At 35.9% G+C, this 16211-nt stretch overlaps 3 protein-coding genes across 5 annotated transcripts; all 3 read left to right on the top strand.

Moving 5' to 3' along the window:
* The first annotated feature begins 3715 nt into the window (after positions 1-3715).
* LOC119675163 lies at positions 3716-7291 on the top strand. The gene has a single exon (XM_038086352.1). The coding sequence runs from the start codon at positions 3716-3718 to the stop codon at positions 7289-7291; it is 3576 nt and encodes a 1191-aa protein (XP_037942280.1).
* Positions 7292-7344: 53 nt separating this feature from the next.
* LOC119675164 lies at positions 7345-8943 on the top strand. Its single transcript, XM_038086353.1, has 2 exons — positions 7345-8395; positions 8474-8943. The coding sequence occupies exons 1-2, from the start codon at positions 7345-7347 to the stop codon at positions 8941-8943; spliced, it is 1521 nt and encodes a 506-aa protein (XP_037942281.1).
* A 2391-nt stretch (positions 8944-11334) lies between these two features.
* Positions 11335-15569, top strand: LOC119676526 (ATP-dependent zinc metalloprotease YME1L). 3 transcript variants are annotated; one of them, XM_038087765.1, is made up of 11 exons: positions 11335-11426; positions 11500-11554; positions 11613-12001; positions 12066-12249; positions 13600-13695; positions 13746-13828; positions 13895-14208; positions 14267-14496; positions 14558-14718; positions 14781-14946; positions 14997-15569. In XM_038087765.1, the coding sequence occupies exons 2-11, from the start codon at positions 11528-11530 to the stop codon at positions 15489-15491; spliced, it is 2145 nt and encodes a 714-aa protein (XP_037943693.1). In that variant the 5' UTR covers positions 11335-11426; positions 11500-11527; the 3' UTR covers positions 15492-15569. The 3 variants fall into 3 exon arrangements, with proteins under 3 accessions (XP_037943693.1, XP_037943695.1, XP_037943694.1); XM_038087767.1 differs by having other exon boundaries at positions 13755-13828; XM_038087766.1 differs by lacking the exon at positions 11335-11426 and having other exon boundaries at positions 11443-11554.
* Positions 15570-16211: the final 642 nt, after the last annotated feature.

The following is a 16211-nucleotide window of genomic DNA, read 5'->3' on the forward strand; positions in this document are numbered from 1 at the left end:
CCATCATTGCAGATGAACAGATTGTTACTAAATACAAAATCAAAAAGTAACTCACCTCTTTCATTATTGTTAGAGCTGCCCCAAACCTCATGATGAGCGTTGGCATCGCAACCTATTAGAAGCTCTACTCCGAGTCTCCTGGCGCTGCTTGTTAGCTGTATCAGGATATTCGATGGTAGTGTGGCATGGTCATGTGCCAGATATGCAGATACTGCTCATATTTGGCCCCAGGAGCCTTCGATACTTACTGCGGTTTGGTCACCATCACTATATTGCGAAAGTAAGAGAGCATTAAATTTTTTGTTAACCACTATGCAGGACCTAGGCTTACCCTTATTTACCGCATAAAATAGGTTGTAGTTTTTAGACCTGATTCCGCATACAAGATCCTTATAAATCCATGGTTCTTGTATCAGGACCATATCAGCCTCGTTGTTGCTGAGGCGCTGCAGTAGACTGGCGGATGCAGCCTTGCTATGATGCAGGTTAACTTGTTCGCATCTTCAGTATGTGTGGATCCATTTCTCTCCACCACAGTGACGTCAAGAGCACTATCCTCCTCAGAGTCATTATTTATTAGAAGTTCGTCTTCATCGAAGAGATAGCGCATGCCTATGCTCTCCTCTGATGTAATTGAGTGAGCTCGCGAAGGAGCAGACACCGAAATGTCCATGCACACAGGTGAGTCTTCAGATGGAATAACCGGACTCACTTCGGTCATGGAAGCAGGCTTAATATTGCCCACTTTCGATAAGGGATCAGCAGTATGTTGAGAAATTGCCGCTGATTCCCGTACATCAGACGAGGATTGCTCCTCATCTTTTTTATATACCCTCATAGTTATGGGGAAAAACCGTAATTTAATACGCCACCAGATCGCGCCAAAATGGCCAGAGAGGCTTTGTCGATCACAAAACTGACCGACCTAAACTTGCCTTTAGCTTCTTCCAGCTTACTGACCTTCCACGTGGACGTATTTACATCAGGGTTTCCCACCCGAATTAGCTCCAGAATCCGCTGAGGGTCGGATGGTTCGGCTGGAATCCGGGAACGCGCCCTATGTAGGCCACCCATTCTGGAGATGGCAATACGAAAAAGATCAACGCAGGCGACTAGTTTCACATGGCCCTGAAACCATCCACCGTCGCGACATTTGGGAATTGTACCTGGAAATTCCTTAAGAACTTCGACGTACATTGATGGAGCTTTCGCTCAATTTGATCCCATTTTTCAGGAGTAATAGTGCCATCTGGATCATTTTCATCAATGACCGCCATTATGATGGAGCCCTTCAGCGTGTCGCTAAAGGACTTAGTAGTGGTGGCGTTGCTACGAAATTTTGCCTTTTTGGCATCTGGCTTTGAAGCTGACTCATCTAATGAGCGCTGTCGCTTCGATACAGGTTCCTTTTTGTCTTCCTTAGAAGTATCAAGACCCGTTTTGCCCAGGCTAATCTTGCCTTTAGAGACTCGGACGTAACCGAGACATTGCCATATCTCTCGAGCAGTCTAGTCGCCGCTCGCCGTTCTTTATAAATTCTCCTGGATGGAGGACCCGACCATGCAGAGGGGCTAGAACGCGTGGAGATTACTGGTTTATTAGGAGGTACCCTGTTATTACCGCTAGAAGTTGCGGTAGGTACCTTGGAACTAGCAGTTCCAGACGAGCTTGGTTTAACCGAGCTTGGTTTTTGTATATTTTTATTTATTTGGTTCATATTTTAAACCCACGAGTTGCGGAGAAAGGAAAGTCGATCCGGGCAGAGATCCGCTATACCCGGACAAGGCTAAGTTACAACCGGAGGGCGCTAATTATCCGGAGGTCTCCGTTTAGAGACACACTAACGTAGTGCCATTCATCTCATCGGCACGGGTCGAATAACATCGAGTTTTCCTCTCTAGATCCATAGTGTTCTGTTAAGTCAATGAAGTTATCAACTATAAACAGGTTCACCTCGAGAAGGGTGTGATAAAGTACCACGCACCATGGTCTTGGTAAGGCATAGGCTGATGTTTTGCGCATGACCATACCCTGTTCATTGAGAACACGAACCCAAATGGGTTTTTAACAGAGAGGTTTATAAATTTTAGAAAAAATGGTAATTTACATGGTGATATTTGGTCCTTACAACGTTTGTCATTTGATGGCATGTAAAGATAACCTTCCAAAGTCCAAGTTGAGATGTTTCTATCGGTTTCTCATTTTTTTGTAAAATCAATTTTTTGAATTTTAGCTGTTTCGTTTATAATCGTGTTACTGACATATAAGATGGTACTCATGATGTTGCATGGCGGTATGAGTTCAATTTTGAATAAAAAGGAAATATTGGTGTGCATATTAATGTATCGGAAGTCATTGAAGAATAGTTAACTAGTCAGTCTGAAAACATACTCTTTTAAAAAATATAATTGATAGTCTTTCAAGAACGACAAGATAATAGAGCTCCACATAAATCTAAACGTAGAATGTTTGGTTGAAGCATCGGTTAATTTTGCTTTAAATAGTTTCAATGAATGTGTTGTTTCCACCTGAACACAAACGTAAAAGCAGTATTCATATACATGCTGTGAAACATCTGCAAATCTCTGAATTTTGATGGGATCATTTAGCGCTGTACTAACAAACTGAGGAAATTCAATACTATGCAAATTATTTATATTATCTCGGATCTAAGACCATATAATTAATAGATATTTTGGAATAGAAGTATCCCAATTTAATTGAAGAATTCTTCGTAGTTACATAGAAATTTTGCAACGAATGATAACTTGGCTAATAAGTCCTAGTAACTCAAGCAACTTAGAGATGGCGCTTAAAACTGTTTATGTTATCACAGTTGTTTCAATTAGTAAAGTAAAGTAGAATGCAAATATGCCAGTCCGAGTTCTTCTGCTAATACCCAGAGTTTTAGTGACTCCCCATGTAACGAATTCATATAAGCGGCGGCTAAAATTAGGAAACGCGTTATTTTACTGAGATAAGACTTATAAGACTTATTAAGAAATTTTCAAAGTATGGACGTGGTCTGCCCATTTAAGCATCCACCTACCATACAAAGTCATTGGTCAAAATTAACAAACACGAATTCATTTCAATAAAATTTTGCACAAACAACTGTCTTTATTAAATAAAAACATCTATGAATTATGGACATGGTTCGCCTATTTTCCTGCATACTTGCCCCACAAAGTTAATTCTCACCAGAACTGTGAGAATCTGTAATGTCAGACTCTGTTTAAAATTATCTATATCAATCTGGCAACCACTGTGTGTGGGCTGCTTTTAATGGTTAGCAAGTTGTTTCATTCTTGTTGTTGTACGAGCATCCGTCGTGTTCGGTTGTGTTTCGTGTTGTGCAGTAAATTTGTTTGAGTTTTGTTCTAATTACATTTAAAAATATGTTTTATATGATAAGTAATATTAGAGATAAATAAATGAAATCTTCTTTGAAACTTTAAAGAAAGAAAAACCGCATTTAACGAACATTTTTGGCATCCCTTGCGGGGAGCAACATATCTTTTGCGTTCAATTGTGTGTTGCTGCCTACGAAGATCGCGTGCTTCGTCTAGCCGCTGGGCATATTTCTCAAAGTTATAGCCACTGGGCGTATCTTTCATATTCATAGCCGCTGGGCATATCTACCAAATTTTATAGCCGCTGGGCACAATTATTTACTTTCGAAAATAATCACAGTTGATTCGCATAAAATCTGAAAATGCAAAAAATCGCCAGAAAATTGGAAGCTACGCAATCCCTGCTGAAAAACTTCTCCACCAACATACGGAAAACGGCAAAAAGCAAGCAAACAAAAGGTTTCTTCACTGCCAGAAAGAATCTCTTGGAAAGTTACTGGACGCAGTACAAGGAAGCTCGAGAAGATTTGTTGGCCAATATTTATGACGGTGCAAAGGTGGAAGAAGTGAGTGACACAATAAAAGCGTTAGTTAGCGAAGACAGTTACATGGAAATTGAAATAATTTATTCGGAAATGATGGGAGAGCTAATCGATGAGTTAGAAAGCACTGAAGTTATAGAATCTCCAGGTAATAACGAAACTGTAATTAAAGGTGTGTCAAGCATGGAACTGACGTCTAATTTACCACGTATTAAAATTCCGTCGTTTGATGGTAATTATCTGCACTGGTACGCATTTAAGGATTTATTCACGTCAGTTGTATCAAATAACGTTGCATTGTCTAATACACAGAAACTTCAATATTTAAAAGATGCGTTAGTGTTGGACGCTCAACACGCCCTAGACAACATTACTACAACAGATGCACATTGGGCAGTAGCATGGAGTTTACTCGTCCGCAAGTATGAGAACAAGAGGATCATTCTTAATGCGTATTTAAAACAAATTGTTAATTTAACAACGGTGTCTGATGGTTTACCAAATAGTTTACGCTTGTTATGTGACACCATCACGTCAGCTGTGCGTGCGTTAGAGCAATTGGGTCGTCCAGTGCAGCATTGGGACGATTGGTTGGTCTTTACCCTTCTCCAAAAATTAGACACGAAAACACGCTCAGCTTGGGAGCTGTCAACAACCAGTTTAGAACAAATTCCAAAATTTGAGGAGCTGGTCAGTTTCTTAGAAAATCGAATACATTCGCTGGAGGTAGTTAATAGCATGACCGATAACTCTAATCAGGAGAAAAAGTTTGTAACACCTATCAGAACAAAGGGGTTCGTGAAAAGCCATCATACCACTGTTCAACAATGCGTGCATTGTCAAGGTAAGCATTTACTGGCATATTGCGCAGAATTTCGGCAAATGACTGGGACAAAGAGATATGAGGTAGTCAGATCTGCAAGATTGTGTTTCAATTGTTTGAGAACGGGACACATGGGTCATAATTGTCCATCGAAATATCGGTGTCTGCGATGTAATGCAGCGCATCATACATTACTACATGACCATAGTGGAAGTGGTGGAGAAACTAATTACTCAAATATACCGGAAAAGACCACTGAAGCGACTAAGAAATACGCTGTCACATCAAATAATACATACATTTCCAGTGCTAATCAAGGTGCTCGAACTTTACATCTACAGACTGTTTTAATTGGCACTGCATTGATAGAGGTAAGGAGTCCTTCTGGTCAGAAGCTTATTGTGCGAGCTCTTTTGGATAGCGCGTCGGAAGCAACGTTTGTCAGCGAATTCATCGTGCAGCGGTTAAAACTGGACAAAACAAATGTCATAGTGCCGGTGAGTGGTGCAAATGGTGAAAGGGTCGCCAATCCAAGAGGAATGGTTTCATTTACAATCCATTCGTTAAAATCCGATTTCAACATGAATTGTGTTGCACTAATACTTCCACGAGTGGGTAGCGTTACCCCAACCATTCCCATACCGAAAGAAGCGCTTGGTGAGTTCATGAATTTAGATTTAGCTGATCCTCAATTACAGGTTCCGGGGGCAGTCGATATGATTTTGAGCGCTTCAGATTATGCTGCTATTGTCTATGAGCGACTAAAACGGCATCCAACTAACAATATTGTTGCCCAATATACGCAACTCGGTTGGGTAATTTTTGGTGGACTGTCGCGACGAAAGGGTATTTCAGTGAAAGGACAAGTTAATTGCTGTCATACTCGGGCAACATTGCACGAAATGCTACATAAATTTTGGGAATTGGAAGAAATAACAAACCACGCTCCGTTAACAAAAGATGAAATGTACTGTGAAGATTTTTTTGAGCGTACAACTGTACGCAACGCAACGGGTCGATATGTAGTTAGACTACCAATCAAGCAGAAAGCTGACTTGGCAACACTTAAGTCAAGTAAACTAAATGCACTTGCATTATTAAACAGCACGTTACAGCGATTAACCCGAGATCCGGATATGTACAAACTCTACCAAGATTTCATGGACGAATATCAGACCTGTGGCCATATGGAAGTGGTGCCACACTCGTATGAGGTAGCTTCAACATGTTATCTTCCTCACCATGGTGTCTATAAAGCATCGAGTTCTACAACGAAGCTTCGCGTAGTCTTCAATGCTTCTAATAAATGTTTGAGCGGAATATCTCTTAATGATTGTCTGCATATAGGTCCCAGATTACAAAATGATCTATCAAATATCATCTTGCAATGGCGGCATTACCCTATAGTGTTTACAGGAGATATCGAGAAAATGTACAGGCAAATTCTTGTTGATAGCAAAGATGTGGATTTGCAACGAATAATGTGGCGCGTTCGACACGGGGACGCCCCTACAACGTTCCGGTTGCTCACTGTAACATATGGGACTAATTGTGCTCCATATCTTGCCATCAAAGTATTGCGTACTCTGGCAAAAGAGGAGCAAACTCGTTTTCCACGGGCAGCTGAATCGATTCTAAATGAATTTTACATTGATGACGTACTATCAGGTGGAGACACTCCAATCGAAGCTGCAGAAAAATTGCACGAACTTCAGGAGCTTCTAGCAACTGCAGGCTTCACTTTACGTAAATTTAATTCGAATTCAAATGACGTTTTAAGCACTCTGACTGAGGACGTAAAAGCTCACGCCGACGATGTGGAAATTAACACCGAGTATAAAACTAAGACACTTGGCCTTACTTGGTATACAAAATCCGACAGTTTTGGTTACAACGTCAATGTAACTTGTGACAACCATCATTACACAAAACGACTAATGTTGTCTGACATATCGAAGTTATTTGATCCACTTGGGTTCTTGGCTCCGGTTATCATTCGAGGAAAGATGTTTCTGCAACAACTCTGGCGTACTGGATCAGATTGGGATGATCCCTTGTCAATAGAGATGGCAAACATTTGGCATAACTTTCGTATTGACTTACAACAATTACATCACATTCGAATCCCACGTTGGATAAACACCACTTCGACAAGTGCAATTGAATTACACGCATTTGGTGATTCATCAAATCAAGCATATGCGGCTGCAGTATATGCGAAAACAACCATCGGTACGACCAGCTTTGTAAATTTGCTTATTAGTAAAACTAAGGTAGCCCCGTTGAAAGAAACGTCTATACAACGTTTAGAATTATGTGCAGCATTGCTAGCAGCAAAACTTCTACACAAGGTTAAAGGAACATTTAAGTGTCAACTATCACGCTGTATTTTGTGGACTGATAATACAACCACACTGTGGTGGATTAGAACTGATCCAGGCAAATTGAAGCAGTTCGTGGCAAACAGAGTGTCACAAATTCAGTCAATGACAAATATTGAAGACTGGAGGTATATTGCAACAAAGGATAATCCGGCTGATTGTGCATCACGAGGCAGACCGTTTTGCAACTAAAAGATAATCTGATGTGGTGGTATGGACCATCTTGGCTTCGCTTAAATGAGAAAATGTGGCCTAACCACCAAATCAATCATACTCCTGACAGTTTACCTGAGAAAAAAGAGATTAACTCATTAACTACGCAGTTATCAACAGAAGTGTGGGAAATATTTGGACGATATGCTACTCTTGACAAATTAGTCGTAGTCGTGGCGCAATGCCTACGTTTTATTCATATGTGTCAAAAAAGGATGCGTAGGGATGAAAGTTTCTGCACTTGGCAAGAACGTTATACGGTTCTTAAAAAATTAGTAACAATTGTACAAAGGACCGAGTTTACCAACGATTATGCCGCTTTACGGAAAGGCAATCCAATCAACAAATCAAGTAAATTGTTTAAATTGAATCCGAAGCTTGATTCCGACGGAATTATGCGTCTAAATGGACGACTGCAAAATGCGAATATTCCTTCAGATGAACGATGTCCAATGATATTACCCAAATGTCATGATTTTACTACGTTGATTATTAATCACGCTCATAGTCGAACATTACATGGCGGAACTCAAACAACATTAGCATATGTGCGACGGCAATTTTGGGTTATTGAAGGAAGATCCGCTGTGAAGAGAGTGATTAACAAATGTATTACATGTTTTCGTCAAGCCTGTCGACCGCAAGCACAACTTATGGGTAACTTACCTCCAGCACGGTGTAATATATCACAGCCATTCATGCACACGGGCGTGGATTATGCTGGTCCATTTAATGTGAGAGCGACAAGAGGGAGAGGCCATCGTACTTACAAGGGGTATGTGGCTCTATTTATATGTTTTATTACACGAGCTATTCATTTGGAACTTGTGAGTGATATGACATCTGAAACATTTCTAGCAGCGTTAAAGCGATTTGTATCAGTCCGTGGCATATGCTCAGATATGTACATCGATCGTGGTACATCCTTTGTCGGTGCTGATGCTTTAATGAAAGATGAAATTAAATTATTTAAAAAACAAATTGAAGCTGGGTCTGTGTTTGCATCAACCGTTGGCATAAATTGGCACTTTATACCACTCGCAGCGCCTCATTTTGGTGGCCTATGGGAGGCAGGAGTAAAAAGCATGAAATTTCATCTTAAGCGTGTAGTAAACACGGCAACTTTAACTTTTGAAGAATTTTACACGTTATTAAAACAAGTCGAAAATTGTTTAAATTCGCGGCCGCTTACGGCTCTATCTGATGACCCCACAGACTTATCAGCGTTGACACCAGGACACTTTTTGATTGGACGAGCGCCATCTGCCGTACCTGAACCTAATTTGCTAAATACAAAGATTGGTGTACTATTCCGATGGAAGATGTTAAGCCAGATGTATCAAGACTTTTGGCGCCGTTGGTCCCAAGAATATTTAACACAATTACATGCCAGAAACAAATGGACTAAAAGCCAAACAAATGTCGCAACCGGTCAACTGGTCCTACTTCGAGATGAACGATTGCCTCCAAGCTCCTGGTTGCTTGGCCGCATTATCCAAGTCCTTCCTGGCACGGACGGTGCTGTTCGTGTCGTAACCATAAAAACACAGTCCGCCATTGTGAAACGGCCAATTACGAAGATCTCTGTTTTACCAATCGACATTGAAGGACGTCCTGAAGCACACGAGTAATATAGACGCAAGATCCGGTTGTACCTCCACGTCTAGGTGGGAGAAATGTTTAAAATTATCTATATCAATCTGGCAACCACTGTGTGTGGGCTGCTTTTAATGGTTAGCAAGTTGTTTCATTCTTGTTGTTGTACGAGCATCCGTCGTGTTCGGTTGTGTTTCGTGTTGTGCAGTAAATTTGTTTGAGTTTTGTTCTAATTACATTTAAAAATATGTTTTATATGATAAGTAATATTAGAGATAAATAAATGAAATCTTCTTTGAAACTTTAAAGAAAGAAAAACCGCATTTAACGAACAGACTCAAAACCTTCAAAAAAATTATCTTTCCAAAAATCAATTAGAATAAAATTTCTGATATCATGATACTCTTTATTTATTGTTCTCCTTTCTATTTGTTGTGAAAAACTTGACTCTGACATTAGTAACAGATGATACATCCGTATTTGTTGCAAGCCTGAATGTCTTCTTACCGTGAAATAAGCGACTTTTACGTATTTGTTTATGATTGACTTTTAAGGCTTCTTCAGATGATACTCCAATAGGAAGATCAAATGTTCTAATTATATCCATTCTGTAAATAAGTATTTTATGAACAGTAATAGGCATAAAAAACAATTTGTCGTTTTTCAAGCAAACTGTGCTGGTTTTTTTAAGAAGCTTTTGAAGAGTTTGTGGTATATATATGACATCCGTTAGATGACCAACGCAATATTAAAAAAAAGTTTATATACCTATAAGTTCATAATCAATATTTCTTATTGAAACAGACAAATGAGTGTTTTGAAAAGATTCTCTAGCGGTAATGCCATCACTTGAGGTACCACATCCGCATTTTACTTTTTCAAATATGATTCTTAACTGCAATTTGAATTGCCTTTGTATCCATCTCCTGTTACTCTTCAAACGTTTAAAGGTAATCTATATGCTATATGGAGATAGCACTAACACAATTTTATCCATACGTGTAAAATTAATATCCCATATTTCAAATTATTTAAATTAATTGGTTTATTATAATAATATTTTTAATATTTTTACTATTATCCAACTTAATAAAATGTTCACATATATAGAACGAATATCTGTTTGATATGAATATAGGTGCAAGCTTTTAATTTGTCTTTCAATACTATCAACAAATTCTAAATTGCAAATTAAAATATTTAACACAAATTAACAAATATAAAATTGTTTATAAAAATTTTATAATTTAACGAGTTAAATAAACAACCTAAGCCCGGTAATATTCAAAAAAGTTATAGTTTGAAATTTCCATTCAAAAATATCAAATTTATTTGTGTGTGAAATAAATCACGAAATATTTAAACTGTATTAAATTCAAAATTTCAAAAGTTTGAAAGTTACTACAAATTTTGATACGTACTATGGATTTTGATACGTATTAGACTACGTATGTGAGAAGTAAGAACAAAATTTGGTCTGCCGATTTTTGTTTATATATGTAAAACCTAGATATTGCTAAGTGGGACGGGACTGTGAGTAGTACCTTAAGCTAAATGCTTGAGCAAATAATCACAAAAATGCTTACGATATTATAATGAATAACTGCCAATAGTTAACCGAAATATAACTTAAGTACTTAAATTCTGTCACGGTCGCAAATTTATATTTTTTATTAATGAAAACAATTGCAAACAACATACAACGTACAACCTTAACTTGGTTGCAGTCAACTTGTAAAGTGAATATAAATTTTAGCTGAACCGAAAACTTCATCTACGTTTTAAAATTTCAAATAAAAACTCATTATTTAATATTGCGATATGTAGTACCGCCTCAGCGAAAATACAGGAGAGTATAAAGTGTAGCATCACCTTTATTGAATGTTTGAATATGAAGTCTTATCATGGTCAGAATATGGCCTCAAAGAAGGTGAAGTTGAAAATAATCACATGACCAACTTAGAATACCACCCTAAATAAGGTGAAGTTGGAAATAATAATTCAAATTGCGATAATGTTTGTGCAACTTCTGAGAGTGTGTTTGTTTATTTTGTATCGGTTACAACTAAGTTTTTGTTCGTCATGAAATTTTCATTGCCTTGATATTTAATATTTGAGAGAAATGTTTTGTTGTAATATTCTTCATTTAAAAATTTGTCAATTTGAGTTATATTTATTCGGCGTAATACCAATATACCAATTTTGCACTACAGCTTGTCGCATAAATTCGTATTACACGTAATCCTAATTAATAATATTTTTGTAGAAGTGAGCAATTCTCTCACAAAGTTATATGACATTCTATTGTGTATATTACTTAAATAAAAATGTTTTAAAATTGTATACTTAAGTTTGCTAGATAACAAAAAAGGAAACTTAGATTTAAAATGAATAATTTTATGTAGTTTTAAATTTTCTTGATATATATGTAATTTTAATACGTCAATATGAACAAAATTTCAGTTTTACACATATTGGTTTTCCGAATTTTTTCAATGCTTAAAGGCAGGGATGTTTGGTAAAGTCAAGTTGACTGATTATAACATATTTGCTTTTATTGAGAAATTATATTTTGTTATTTTTTGCAATAGTATTTCTATATAAGGTTGGCCGTGAAATATGTACAGTGCATCTTCATATTTATCTGTAAGTACTTCGAAGGCTTTTTTTTGGACTATTGTTTAATCACAGTATTTATTTGCAGTCATCTATCTATATTAATAATATTGGCATTCGACCGCATTATGTGGCCAGATCAAATGTTAAGTGCAAAGAAGCATCTTCAAGTGGAGCTCGAAAACCTGCTGTGAATGCAATTAAGAATTTGTCTTTAGAACTTAATCGGTCACAAAATGGTTTGCAACGCGTGATAGAACATAATGCTAGCATGAGCGATTTCTTTCAATCTGATCGCTTTGAGAAGCTGATTAGTTTTACTGCTAGTGTTTTAAGTTCCTACCAATTGCCTGCTATAAAAATTAGTCCCTGCTTTTATACAAAGAGAAAATCTAATCATTTAATTGAATTTTTACACAACTCAATTGAGCAGAATCGTAATACTTGTTTACCATGTACTTTGTTGAATTCCCAATTGTAAGCGAATATAGTTAGAATGTAAATCCGTTTATTGTGAAATAATTTTAATAAATAATTACAGAAAATTTGTACGTCACTTCAAGACAGACCGGTCTATAGCTGTTGAATTAAAAAGAAATCCAACAATATTATCCAGACTAAAACGAGCTTTCGGAGGTTCATCACCAAAGAATGAAAATGAATTGTCGTCTCAAACAGAAACACTGAAAAAGTTATTGCAAAAGAGTGGAGATAATAAGAATGTTGTAAGTATTTGAATTTCATTTCCTTATGTATTTGAATATATATGTATATAAAACGGCTTGATTAGAATACATTTCTGATTAAAATTTCTATTAAATTATTATTTCAATATGTTGCTTGAACTGTTATGTGTAAAATATAACATCATATAAATGACTTCCAACGGACATCTGTTTTTATTTGTGGAAGTTTCTGTTTATCATTAAAACGCTCAAGGTCCACATTTTTGTGACGTATTGAAACTCACTTTGTACTTTTAGCTTACTTAATAATTAATAGTTATTAATGTTCCGTTGAAGCTCACACAGTTACGCTGTTAAGAAACGTTTCTTCTTTATTATAGTCATAATTATTTTTCTTTTCCTTACAATGTTTGGATTGTTACCATATGTTTCTTTTTTAATATACCATTATTCGCTTAATATATTTTTCCTTATTATTGGCTACCATGGGCAAAGTTAAGGAAGTGGTTAGAGTCAATTAAATCATCAATCTAATATACATATTCCTTATTGATACTAAATATATTTATAGCTTGTATGATAACAATTCTATAAAAAGCTATGTTAAATTACTTAATGCTTCGTAATAGAACATCTGAGTAAAGAATATGAAGATATTTTGTTTTAGATTTAAAATAGATGTCAGAAACTAGAAATATATTCTTTTAATAAGTGTTTAAAAACATTTTCATTAGTGAATATTGTTTTACATTCAATTCGCTCAATGTTTTTTAGATGGAAATGTAATTATTAGTCCTAATTGAGATGAGTACCTCCATCATTGTTCTCATTTGTTTTATTAATTTTTCTATTAACTGAGCATATAATGGTTTAAATATCCATAATGGTCCAAAATATACAGTGGACTGATTCCAATATTTTAACATTACTACCTTTAATTGTGAAATTAAAGGTAAGATTCCTCTCAATCTTATGACCAGTTAGCTGGAATTACCCATACGACTTAACTAAATATCATGGAAATATCTTCGTTGATTTGAAAAGAAATAGTTGTAATATAGTTGCATACACAATACATATGACTGATAGGACTGACGCTCGATATGACTGATAGGCAAACTATTTACAAGAGCAAAAATTAAAGTAATCATCCTTTAAAAAAAAATTTTCCGATTCTTTTTTAATGTAGAAAACATTAATGTCAGTGTGAACAAACTGGTTTCAACAGTTGTTTTTCAATAGCTGTAGACATTGATATCCAGTTATATACCAGATATATATACATACAAGAGTCATTCACTGTTATTAAATTAAAAATATAATTTTTAATTATTGCAATATTGTTCGCAATATAAGCTTATTTTCTAAAATTGTTTTAAATTTTCTTAGGAGAATAATTTGAAAATCGCATTTGCTGAAGGATATATGGCTGCTGTAAATTCTGATGAGATGCCTAAGTCGGGAAAAACAATGAAATATCTAAAAGTAATTAATATATTTATTTTAAAAATTAATATTTTGTTATAAATTTGTAGGTTTTCCAGCAAGTCTTGGTTATTGTTGTATTCATAGGCATTTTTTTAAGTCTTTTTTCATCATCAAATGGTTCTGTCTTTCGGTAAAATTACGATCAATAAATATGAAATAAGTATATATATAATGTTTTGGTTTATATATTTTCTAGAATTCAATTGGGGAATCAAGTAGAGGTAGATCCCGAAGAAATTCACGTAACATTTGATGATGTAAAAGGATGCGATGAAGCCAAACAAGAACTTAAAGAAGTGGTGGAATTCTTAAAAAATCCTGAAAAATTTTCAAATCTTGGTGGTAAATTACCAAAAGGAGTTTTACTTGTTGGTCCTCCTGGTACAGGAAAAACATTGTTGGCACGTGCAGTAGCAGGAGAAGCAAATGTACCATTTTTTCATGCGGCTGGACCTGAGTTTGATGAAGTTCTGGTTGGTCAAGGGGCAAGAAGAGTTCGGGATTTATTTAGTAAAATTTATTTAATGCTGTATATATAACAAAAATATTAAATGAATATCTATTTTAGAAGCGGCCAAGCAGCGTGCTCCATGCGTAATATTTATAGATGAAATTGATTCTGTAGGTGCAAAACGAACGAATTCTGTCTTACATCCATACGCTAACCAGACCATAAATCAATTATTATCTGAAATGGATGGCTTCCATCAAAATGCTGGTGTTATAGTTTTGGGAGCAACAAATAGACGAGATGATCTAGATCAAGCTCTACTTCGACCCGGCCGTTTTGATGTTGAAGTAATCACTAAAAACAACAAATAAAAGTGCATTTTAAATTTAATTTAAATTTAATTTTTAGGTTGTAGTCTCAACTCCTGATTTTACTGGAAGAAAAGAAATACTTTCATTGTATTTATCTCGAATACTTCACGATGAAATTGATTTAGATGTTTTAGCTCGTGGAACTTCTGGTTTCACGGGAGCTGATCTTGAAAACATGATAAATCAAGCAGCATTAAGGTGTTTAAAAATCACATATTTCATTTATTGCTACCATTTACACTACATATTTTTATAATTAGAGCCGCTATTGATGAGGCAGAAACGGTTACAATGAAACATTTAGAAACCGCTCGAGATAAAGTTCTTATGGGCCCAGAACGTAAAGCTAGACTACCAGATGAAGAAGCTAATTTAATTACTGCTTATCATGAAGGAGGTCATGCGATTGTTGCGTATTTTACTAAGGTTAGTCAAATTATTTCACTATAGAAATGTAAATAAATTGATTTTTTTAGGAATCACATCCCTTGCATAAAGTTACAATAATGCCTCGAGGTCCTTCACTTGGACATACTGCTTACATTCCTGAAAAGGAACGATATCATGTAACAAAAGCACAACTTCTTGCTATGATGGATACAATGATGGGCGGACGTGCAGCTGAAGAACTCATTTTTGGGGCAGACAAAATAACATCTGGAGCTAGCAGTGATTTAAAACAAGCTACTTCAATTGCTACACACATGGTGAAAGATTGGGGTATGTCGGAAAGAGTCGGTTTGCGAACTATTGAAACTTCAAAAGGTATATTGGGAAGTGAACCGCTTGGACCAAATACTGTGGAGATTGTTGATGCAGAAATAAAACGTATATTAAATGAAAGTTACGAACGCGCCAAACTGATACTTAAAAGACATACTAAGGAGCATAAGGCTCTGGCAGAAGCATTACTAAAATATGAGACTCTTGACGCTGAAGATATAAAAGCAATTATGAATAAAACGCAATAAATATGTAATTCTTGTTACCTTATGAAATTTTACAACTCCAAATAATAAACAATTATTTTTTTATTAAGTTTTGGGTAACAGTACAAACTAACTTAAAAAAAATGATTTAACGAGCTTTAAAAATTATGCAGGAGATTACTTGTTAATTTACAAGACTTTTATCAATACAAATTTGGTTTAATCGTATGTCCAGCAGGATTTCACAGATTTTTTAATGTATTTTATTATTATATTAAAAAGTAGTATATAGAGTATATGCCTAGTTTTGGTAAAAAATGATGCCCGAGGAAGATGTTTCGCGAAGACATGCTACGAACTACATAGTTTTTTTTTTTTGTTTTATACAAAATCGTCATACGTAGTATACTGATTATGATGGTTATGAAAGGCCAACTTATCATTTGGTTATTTTAATCACCTCAAGGGCTGGTACACTTATATAAATTTGGCTTTTCGAAACACCGATCTTGAAATAGCCATTGAAAACTTTGAGGACTACGAGGTGGAAGAACGAGGTTAAAATGAAACAACTTCCCTACAGCAAGCTCAAGGTCGGCCGGTGTATTATTATAATAACCGGAACTTGTTAGGTTCGTTTGCAATGGTAGCTTTGTGCACTAAGGTTCACTTGAGTACAAATAATGATCTATTGTGATACTACAGCACCGATGTTTGTACTTGTAAGTACTTCCAGAGGCTTATGTCATATAATGTAGTTCT

The sequence above is a fragment of the Teleopsis dalmanni genome, chromosome 2, assembly GCF_002237135.1.
Source record: "Teleopsis dalmanni isolate 2A chromosome 2, ASM223713v2, whole genome shotgun sequence".
NCBI classification, from domain to species: Eukaryota; Metazoa; Arthropoda; class Insecta; order Diptera; family Diopsidae; genus Teleopsis; species Teleopsis dalmanni.